The sequence below is a fragment of the Poromitra crassiceps genome (genome assembly GCF_964638095.1).
Source record: "Poromitra crassiceps genome assembly, chromosome: 9".
NCBI classification, from domain to species: Eukaryota; Metazoa; Chordata; class Actinopteri; order Beryciformes; family Melamphaidae; genus Poromitra; species Poromitra crassiceps.
In genome coordinates this window covers 27,727,540-27,738,346 of record NC_139630.1, presented here as the reverse complement: position 1 = coordinate 27,738,346, position 10,807 = coordinate 27,727,540, and the positions used below count along the sequence as shown (strand labels likewise).

Below are 10,807 nucleotides of genomic sequence, written 5' to 3'. Positions count from 1 at the left end.
CTTTCCTTTTTCATATGGAAACCTAACAGCACACGTTACTCCACACCTCCGCCCCTTCCTGTCACTCTCCATCTCATTGTTTTTACCTATTAAGTGTGCTGCTGCAAGCTTATAGGGGTATGCACGGCACGTGCACGTGCACACACACACGTGCACACACACACACGCACACACACACACACGCACACACACACACGACGCCAGCACACGCACACACACGCACACACACATGATTGACAGCAAAATAAAAGTCAGGGGTGACTGAAGACAGACTGACAGAAAGAGCGAGACAGAGCAAGACAGAGAGACACTCAGACACACAGACAGGCAAAAAGACGATCATGATGACGATGAAGAAACCAGCCGTTATGGTGGTCTGCATTCTGCTTTTCTCAACCCTGGCTCCATCTCAGCAACATCAGGGTAAGTTTACGGCCTCATCTCTACGATCAGTGTTCTGTCATGATGTGAAACGTCTAACGGTCAAACCTGGCTGCTGTGTTTCGCAACCTCAGGCCTGGTGAATATTACATATTGACAATAGAACTTGATGCTATATAATACATGTACTGTATTTGGAGACATTTTGCGCAGGTTTCAATTTGAATTGTTAGCTGTGATAAGCTGATTTGTTTAAAAATGCGTAAACAGCGATGAAACAGTTTTACATTGTTTCTTTTTCTTAGTGTTCTTAATATTCTTACTTACTAATACTGAAGCAAAATGTTGATTCATACCATAATCAAACCAAACCACAGCAAGCCTCAGTTGTAATTGAATATCGGCCTAAAGCTTATAAATGATACTGCTTTGTAAATGTATATAACACTAGTATAAACTAGAGAAGTAGCTATATAAAGACAAGTATATGAAGTGTAAAGACAGAAAGGAAGAAGGGATCAAAATAATTGTGTCATCATGTGTGTTCATGTTGTTTCTCTGTCTGTTTCCCAGGTGCCACTAGTCCAGCTGAATGCTGTTTCAGATATGTCGCAGGACCGCTGCCCAAGAACAACGTGCTGGACTACCAACACACAGACTTGCAGTGTCCCATGAAGGGTGTAATGTAAGTGTAACTTTTAACCTTACAAACTTTGCTACTCCTGCACAAGTGTAGGAGTTATCATGCAGCTATACCAGTTAACTAGGTATTAATGTATGCATTATTCAATACTTTAGTGTTAGTTAATGGTTAGGGTGAGGCTTTGGTAATGGCTTATTAAACGTTAACTAAGTGTTAGTTAATTATTAATAAGCATTGAATAATGCTTATTAAGCATTAACTAACCATTTATTTAGTGACCCATATTGCAAAGTGTCACACTGTTTTTTCTGAGTTTTGAATCACCTAAGGGAAATTTTGCTGTGATACAAAATCATCAATAGTAATTGATGATTGAGGATTCTTACACCAAAGGTGTAAAGACATGGATCCGGCAACACATCTGGCACTGAACCAGCACTAAGGCTTAATTGCTGCTGCAATTATACTCAAGTTGAGCCTGATTGGCTGACTGAGTTATGACTGAGTTGCTACTGGCTGAATTATTGACTGATTGATTGTCTGGTTGGTTTGCTGACTGTAAATTCAAGGCAAAATGCAACAACAACCATAACAATATCTATCTCTCTATCTGTCTGTTCTAGCCTCCAGATGAGGAGGAAGAATGAGGATGGCAACCATGTTGAGCTCTGTGCTGACCCGTCTCAGAAGTGGGTCCAGAACATCATCAAGATTGTGAATTCCAGATCAACTTAAGGCCCAAACTGCTAAAGTGGAGGATTCTGGGTCGCACTGAGGCATTAAAAATAATTGTTGCATTATACAGTGGCTTCTCTGATCATCATTTATATTCTGTATATGATGTCACACTAGTGTGTTTGTGTAGAAACATGATGTTAGGTTAGGGTTAGTTATAATGTTTCTATATTTTGCTTGCAGGGAGGTAGGAATGTATCAATATTGCTTGATGAATGAGGGTGTGTGAATGAGGGTGTGTGTTATCTTTATCAGTAAAGGGCCAGGATGAGCGTAGAGAGAGGAGAAGGTGGATCTTGGTCGCTAAACATTTTCCACTTTGACAGACAGACAGGCAGGCAGGCAGGCTGTACTCTCAGGGAAACATGTAGCCTACCCAGAGAAACATAGGCTATTGGTTATAAAAGGCAAAGCATCAATGATTTCAGAGAGCAATAAGCCCATAAGAAATCGACAAAAATACATCAATGCCTTTGTGTCATTATTGGCTTCAGATGTATCTAAATTGTACTAAACACGTTAAAACCCACAAAAGTTGATGCCACTTGTTGGTGAAGATACAGCTGACTTTTGGTGTTGGCGAATATCTTGCATTTAACACTTGTGGTTATGTCAAGTTTTTTTTTTTTTTTTTTGTTGATTGACAGTTTAATTTTACAAGTGAAATATGTCAATTATCCCAAATGCCCCTCCATGAGTTATCCTAGACCTGATTTCGCTACATTGTTTATAATAATAATGTATAGGTTATGATCCTATTTACCCCCTTCAGTTGGTGGCTTCTTGGCCTTCTCAAATCCATTGGGCTTCCTGGTGTTGAATGTGAAGGATGACACACAAACGTAGTGACAAATAATGTTAAAACAAAAAGATCTTTATGTAATTGTGATTTAAATGCAGAGAAAAAGAGAAACAGAGCCAAATAAATGCTTTCTTTTCTCTCCATGTGTCTCTGGCACCACCTAGTGGTTGCTCAGTTAAAATAACAGACTTGTTAATGTACAAAAATCTACAGTAGATGCAAACGGCATTGTATTTGAGCGTGGATTGATAGTTGTTGTTGCTGTTGTTGTACACATGCCATGAATTCAGTAAAAAGGATATTTGATACTTAAAATAGATCAAATTGATATTTTTAGGATATTTAGTGTAGGTATTAATTTACCATTCAGCCTATCCATTTGGAGATTCTCAGGTATTGAATGCATGTAAATGCAAGAGTCATGTCTGTGAGGCCAGCGTCGGTAGCCACAGCATCAAATGTGATCTATATTCTCCCATACAAATTTGTCACGACTCTCTACAAATTACCACAACAATATTCCTTTCATTTAGGCCTTTTTGACTTAACGTGCTGCTGAAGGATGCAGTGTTTTTAGCTCAACAGCTAAAAACACTGTAATGTCCATTTGGGAAAGATTTGCACCTTAGAGCGGTGTTTTGGTTCTAAAAGTTAAATGACATATGCCTACATTTTATGATACATAATGTAAGACAGAAGGTAAACTTTCTTCATCATTTTGTATATTAGAGTAATAGAATATCTTATTTCTACATTGGAGGTTATAGCGATTATAAAAAGTGTGTGTACAGCAAAGCAGCTAATCTCACACCTGTTGTGAAATGTAGCTTATCTATACACGACAGTTTTGGTTAGTCCTGACTGCTGCTGCGTTGTCACCTGCAGGCCCCTCTCAAAACACAGCTTTCCGGTTTAGTAGTGTAGTGTTACTTACAACAAACCGGCTCAAGCTAGTATTTTAGTGAACTTGCATGTAAAATGTTCAACTTGTGTTTATCAGAGTTCAGCAATATCGTATAGTTATCTAAAGACTCAGTATAATATCGTATTGTGATGAAACTTGTGATTTACACCCATCGCTGATGTGACGAAAGTGGAGTTGAGTTTTAAAATTGACTGAAAGGGTCTTAAAAAAGGGTCTGAAAAGGTATACTATTTAACTTTGGGATTTCTGTGCTCGGTCTTGCTAGCTTTGAAGCATTAACCCATTGATACCTGATGCAGCATTTGTGTGTGTATCCCTTTAAGACCGCGAACCGTGTCACGCGGTTCGCGGTCTTAAAGGGACACACACACAAATGAGGGATATACACGCAAATGCTGCATCAGGTATCAATGGGTTAATAAATGGTTGTTTGGTTATTTAAGGTGGTCTGATTGTTCTTTTTTGGAAATTAGAAGTATGGTTATACTGTACATTTAATATACATTCGGTATATTAATACCGAATGTACGTCTTGACTCCTGAAGAATTGTCTACGGGAGGGGGGGGGGGGGATTCTCTATATCCTAGTCTGAGCTGATGCCCTCCGCACTCACCACAAGAGACATCTTATCATGGAGTCATTACGCCAAAATTAGTTCCCATGCCATTTGTGAATAAAGCTTGCTTGTTAAATACTACCCACTGGTCTCTCATGATTGAAATCTATGCTGTTCTTATAGAGAAAACCTGGTGCCATGTCCCTGTGTCTATAGTTCAACAAGTTGTGCTTTTGTGCAATATAGGAATAAAGACGAAATTCGGGGGAACTATTAGATTTATTTTTTAACATGGCTATATGGTTTGACTATACATACATCATTTTGTGACACAGACTGTAATCAGACATTTTGTAACTTTATTACTTTGAGGACATTACTAACACTGAAAATTGATCACAGCTTCAAGAGAAAGGAAATATTGATGATGCACGTCCTTTAAAACCAGATGACACTGCAAGAGAAGCTCACCGCAAACACACACACACACACACACACACACACACACACACACACACACACACACACACACACACACACACACACACACACACACACACACACGCAGCAGAGGTGTGATGATAGTGTTTCCTTTTTCATATGGAAACCACACCCCCTCAGAAAAGCACAGCTCCGCCCCTTCCTCTCTCTGTCTGTCCATCTGCTGTTGTAAGTGTTGACCACAGTGTGTTTGCATGCTAACTGAAGCTTATGAGCTTTTTGTATTTATTTGGTCATGGTCCATGGAAACAGTCATGTCTGCAAATTTTACTTTACCACACACACATGTGTGTGTGTAAGGGTAGATGGGCGCGCACACACCGACGTGTGCACACACACACACACACACACACACACACACGCATGCATGCACGCACGCACACACACACACACACACACACACACACACACACACACACACACACACACACACACACACACACACACACACACACACACACACACACAGACACATGATTGTCAGCATAAAGGTCAGGGTAGACTGAAGCCAGACTGACAGATAGAGCGAGACACAGACAGTCAAAAAGACAGACAATAACGATGATGATGATGATGATGATGAAGAAGGCAGTCGTTCTGGGGGTCTGCACCCTGCTTTTCTCAAGCCTGGCTGCATCTCAGGGTCACAGTAAGTTTACCGCCTTGTCTCCCCGGTCAGTGTCATGTCAGGATGTCAAATGTCTAGAACCGGACAAACCTGGCTGCTGTGTTTCACAACCAGGCCTGGTGAAACATATTGGCAATATGCAAATGGGAATAAACTTGATGCTATACAATACGTGCGCTGTATTGTGGGGGAAATTTTGTGTAGCATTCAATTGTAATCGTTCGCTGTGTTAAGCTGATTTGTTTAAAAATAGGTAGACAGCAAATAACTGTTTTATGCTGTTTGTTTTGCTGTTATTACTTACTATAATGCTGAAGAAAATGTTCATTCATACATAACCAAACCAAACCAAACCAAACTAAACCACAGCAAGCCTATACACGAATTACACTAGTACCTAGAGACGTACATGTACATGACGAGATCGATTACACGTCATATACTTCTAGAAGTACAGTATATGAAGTGTAAAGACAGAAAGAGGAAGCAGATTAAAATAATGATCATGTTGTTTATCCGTTTGTTTCACAGCCAGCGCTTCTCCAGATGAATGCTGTTTCACATATCGCTCCCAAACCCTGCGTAAGCAGAATGTACTGGAGCACTACCACACACACCCTATGTGTGCCAGGCACGCTGTCATGTGAGTGTTGCATCTGCATTACTGACCTTTGACCTTACACACTTTGCTAGTGTAGGAGTTATGCAGCTCATAACCAGGCTTAGGCCACATTTGAACGGATCCGTCATAGTAGATCTACAGATCTATAGATATACCACAGGTTCAAATGAAGTTTCAGAATCTGCCGATAAAATGTGTGAATATGCGCATTATTGCTGTCTTTCAGAGGCGGGTTCCAATTCTAAATCCAGAGTGAAGTTTCTGGTATCATATGAGACTAGATGACCTAAGGCATCCAGTGGTACCAATGTTATGCTAGCTTGTCAGCAAGGGCGAGGGAAAATATTCTTTTTTTCAAAGGGGTCTCTTAACCTCTCACTTTAACACTCTCACTTGAAAATGGGTTATTTGGGTACCCGTGAGCCTCCCCTTTACATAGCATTTTTCGATAGGGTAAGACAAATCGCTCGACTCTCTTGATTCACATTAAGGTAGCATTTTTCTATAAGATAAGATAGCAAAGATTGACAGAACACCGGCAACACATCTGACACTAAACAACACTGAGGCATGGTGCTGCAATTGTAAAATACCTGGGTTCTTTATTCTTTATTCTTTATTGTGGATCCCCATTAGTCTGATTCTGATTGGCTGACTGAGTTGTTACTGGCTGAATTATTTAACCCATTGATTGTCTCTGGTTAGTTTGCTGACTGTAATGCAAGGCAAAGCAACAACAACAAAAATAATCTCTCTCTTTCTTGTTCTGTAGCTTTAAGATGAGGAGGAAGAAGCCGGAGAAGCCTGTTCACATCTGTGCCAACCCGAAAGAGCTCTGGGTCCAGAACCTCCTGAAGGAATTAAACCCAGACTAGGCCCAAACTACTAAAGTGGATGGTTCTGGTTCCCACTCCGTACCTGTAGCCCCAGCATGCAATCTGAAAGGTCCAACATGTGTTTAAACCAGAATCTACAAAAGATTAGTGGTGACATGAGCTAGATTACCCTCTTCATAGCTTTGTACATTTTCCCTTCTTTTTCTAGTTTGAGTTTAAAAAGTTTAAAGTTTAAAACTGCTAAATAATTCCTCAGATAAACTCTTGTTCCACTGTATGTTCGTTGTTATAATTTCATGAATGCGATGTCTCATAATGTATTGAATGTAAATATTCAGCACTATTAGGCTAGGCTCTTCTTTTTTCACTGATATTGTTTTCTATTTGCAATAAAATATTTGAGAGACAAAACTATTTATTTTCAGGTGGTTTTGACTTCCTACACTCTTTGGTCAAATTTGTTTGTTCAGAATCAAGTTGTCCTCGTTAGACAAGACTGAGAAGATCAACTGTGGCATAAGTGGTTTTTCTGTGATAAAGCCATGAGAGGTTGAGGTCTACCAAAAAGGCTTGATATAGGCCCAAACAATCTCATTTAACTCTTTGTTATAGAGAGCTGATCTGACCATGCTAACTAGAGAGACATTATACTGAAGAATATGATTTTTTTTCTCTGCCATAATATGGCAGAGAGAAAAATCCTCCTATATGTAAAATTCAGAGTGAAGTATCTGTACCAGAAATAAACGGGGATACAGGAATATAAAATAGATCAGAGAAATACAGTAGTTACTGCAGTTTTATTGAAGTTTTGAAGTTTCTCATACAGTCACATAGAACTCATGTTAATTGGCTGTTTGGCTGGTAGGAAAAGGACGGCTACTTCCTGCATATGTCGAGCTGGTGTTCATCATATCTGTGTAGATGTCATTTTCTAGCCTGTCCTTCAATATATATTCTCCACCATTCAAGACAGAGTGATGGGGCCATAAAATGAATCAGTGACCTTGGACTGGCTTGACTATCATCCCTCTGGCAGCCTGTCTGACAGACCTGTTTGTACTCTTAGCATGTTGCTGCTGCTATCTCTAATAAAATTAGCATTTGATCCCCAAAATCTGGATGAAAACACAAACTAATGTGCTGGACTTGTGAGGGGAAAGTAGCCTATATGTGATGATGAGAAACTACAGAGAGAGAGAGAGAGAGAGAGAGGGGGGGGGGGGGTGGGGGGGGGGAGAGAGAGAGATGAGGCAGAGAAATACAGATGAAGAAGATACAAACATGAAAGGCAGCTGAGTCAGTCTGCAGTCTAATTGTATTATAAGCTTCTTGCAGAGAAAGAGAGAGGGAGGGAGAGGGAGGGAGGGAGGGAGAGCCTGAGGGCATGAGACAGAATATGAATGATGTCACACAAACTTAGTGACAAGAAATGTTCAAACAAAAATATATTTATAACTGTGATAGAAATACAGAGGAAAAGGTGAAACAGACCAAGACAAGACACTTTCTTTTCTTTTTTTCCTTTTCTCTTCTGTCCTCTCCATGTGTCTCTGGCACCAGCTAGTTGTCGATCAGTTAAAATGTTGGACATTCTTACTGTAGGCTGTCCAAAAATCTACAGTGTATAACTCAGCGAGAGAGAATGTGCACGCACGCACGCAGCAGAGCTACATTTCACAGGTTTGTTCTAGCAAGCACACACACAAACACTCGCACACAAACACTCGCGCACACACACACACACACGCACGCGCACGCGCACGCACACGCACACACACACACACACACACACACACACACACACACACACACACACACACACACACACACACACACACACACACACACACACACACACACACACACACTGTGTTGTGACCCTGCCTCTCTTTCAAACCACAGGTTTCAGGTTGAGTAGGCAGGAGGTTGATGTTTCAACCATACACTTTTTTCTCATGGAATCAATTTAAATTTGCATCGTTATATCACTCAGCTTGTGGGTCTCTGCACTGTACATACTATACGATTTGTGGGCAGACAGAAGGCCATGTCCCCTCAATATCAGAAGGATGAATTGTCCCTACTAGTATTTCTCCTTCTGACAGATACTGTAGTTTCACTCTGTCTTTTGAGAATAATTCACAGTTGTGTTTTACTGAAGCAAATCTGTGGCTTTGGTCAGAAGTACAGTAAATGCAGCCATTCGCCTAGTTTTAATACATGCCTTTACAGTATGCATTTTGAGAACAATCTGCTATTTTTCATAATTTAATTCTCAATTCTGACCAGAGGTTCATTTTAGTAAAAAAAAAAAAGAAAGAAGAATACCTCACAATGATTCTGTAAACAAATCTGTAAATAAATTAAATTGAAAAATCATATTTGCATCTTTTGTATCAATCTTGCTGATGACAGTTGCATTTAGGTTACTGCTGTACCCATTAGTGTGAGTTTCCTGCCCTGAGTTTCTCAGTCTATTTTTGAAGTGTGTTTCCTCTTCAACATTTTGCTCTACCCAGATAGTAACTGAGGATAGTGTGTCACAGTGTCACAGCAGCAAACTCTCGTAACGGACAAGCCCGTCTTTTATTGTCACACGAACACCACAACACATGCATGCGGCCACAACACACTCATGCTGACGGTGGCCGGTGAAAAGTGTCCTCTGCATTTAACCCATCCAGGCATGTCCTTTCCTCCGAGGGGCAGGCCAGGAGCAGTGGTCGCTTTCTCGTACAGTAGTAGTAGGAGAGAGACATAACTCAAATAGTACATACATACACAATGACCCATGTCTGTACTAAGCACACAGCTCAGTCACAAATCCTTCATGCTCACCCCACAGTTTCATCACACTGCATGGGACCAGATCACCCTTCTCTCTTTCTCTTTCTCTGTAGGCATTTTACCACTGAAACGGTTTCTGTGTTACTGTAAATATTACAGTATGAATTGGCTGATCTGTTGCAGGACACTCTTAAATTGCTCTATGATGACATCCTAGTTGTCAAAAGCATTTTGTTACAGACGGTAGTTCCAGGTTAAGTTCACCCAACATTTGTAATTCAGTCATTATCTACTCACCCCCCATGCCAATGGGAGAACGGGTGACGTTTCACAGAAAAACACCGCTGCAGCATTTTCCTAAACAATTAAAGTGGATGGGGCTAAACTTTGGGGGAGAAGAAGAAGAAAAAAAGCTTCCATACTGCTCACCTGGAATAATCCAAGTCTCCACAAGCCCTGAGATACCAAGTTGAGTTGAAAAGACATCATTTATTACACCCTGTTTTTAGCTGAAATCTACCCTGTAGCCATAGGAAGAAGGAAGAAGCATGGGTGGCAGATACTGTAGCCAGTGAAGATTTCAGCCAGAAACAGCTGGGGTGTAGATGACATCTTTTCAAATCAACTTGGCATCTTAGGGTTTGTGGAGACTTGGATTACACAGGTGAGCAGGAAGCATTTTCAATTTTGTCTTCTTCTGTTTTTGGTCTTTTCTGTTGTATTTTTACAATTGAAAGTTGGTCACCATCCACTTCAATTGTTCAGGAGAATTCTGCAAACTCACAGAATATTCACTTTTGGGTGAACTTAACCTTTAAGGAAATGCAGCTTAGCTCATGCTTCCTTATGAATCTTGCTGAGGTGCAGGCTACACTGAGCATCGTGTCATGCGCTATGACTAATGAGTTCAAGGCCTTTCAGTTCAACCTTTTTGTGACAGCACTAGATCTGTATAGTATGATGATATAAGCTGTTTAAATGGTAAATGGTAAATGGACTGTATTTATAGAGCGCTTTTTATATAGTCTAGCGACTACCCAGAGCACTTTCACATGAATACCTCACATTCACCCATTCACACACCGACGGCGTCTGCAGCCATGCAAGGCGCTAACTGCTCATCGGGAGCAGTTAGGGGTTCAGTGTCTTGCTCAAGGACACTTCGGTACACTGCCGGGAGGAGCCAGCCTCGAACCGGGAACCTTCCGATTCCCAGGCGACAGCTCTACCTCCTGAGCAAATCCCGCCCCATTTATTCTCATTCCATCATAAGAATGTGAAGTATCTGTGAGTGTGGTCTCCGGTCACAGCTACGGGTGCGATCGCGCTGAATCTTTCAGGAAGTGTGAAGAGCATCCCTGCGGGTGACCTGACGGAGCCAGATTTT

General features: G+C 40.9%; 2 protein-coding genes across 2 annotated transcripts; both read left to right on the top strand.

Annotated features, from left to right (window-relative positions):
• Positions 1-290: 290 nt before the first annotated feature.
• Positions 291-1,797, top strand: LOC310782534 (C-C motif chemokine 4-like). The gene is made up of 3 exons (XM_083643207.1): positions 291-423; positions 955-1,066; positions 1,648-1,797. The coding sequence occupies exons 1-3, from the start codon at positions 342-344 to the stop codon at positions 1,757-1,759; spliced, it is 306 nt and encodes a 101-aa protein (XP_083499333.1). The 5' UTR covers positions 291-341; the 3' UTR covers positions 1,760-1,797.
• A 3,260-nt stretch (positions 1,798-5,057) lies between these two features.
• Positions 5,058-6,895, top strand: LOC310783026 (C-C motif chemokine 4-like). The gene is made up of 3 exons (XM_083643802.1): positions 5,058-5,193; positions 5,704-5,815; positions 6,567-6,895. Exons 1-3 carry the CDS (start codon positions 5,106-5,108, stop codon positions 6,667-6,669), a joined length of 303 nt encoding a protein of 100 aa, XP_083499928.1. The 5' UTR covers positions 5,058-5,105; the 3' UTR covers positions 6,670-6,895.
• The last annotated feature ends 3,912 nt before the right edge of the window (positions 6,896-10,807 follow it).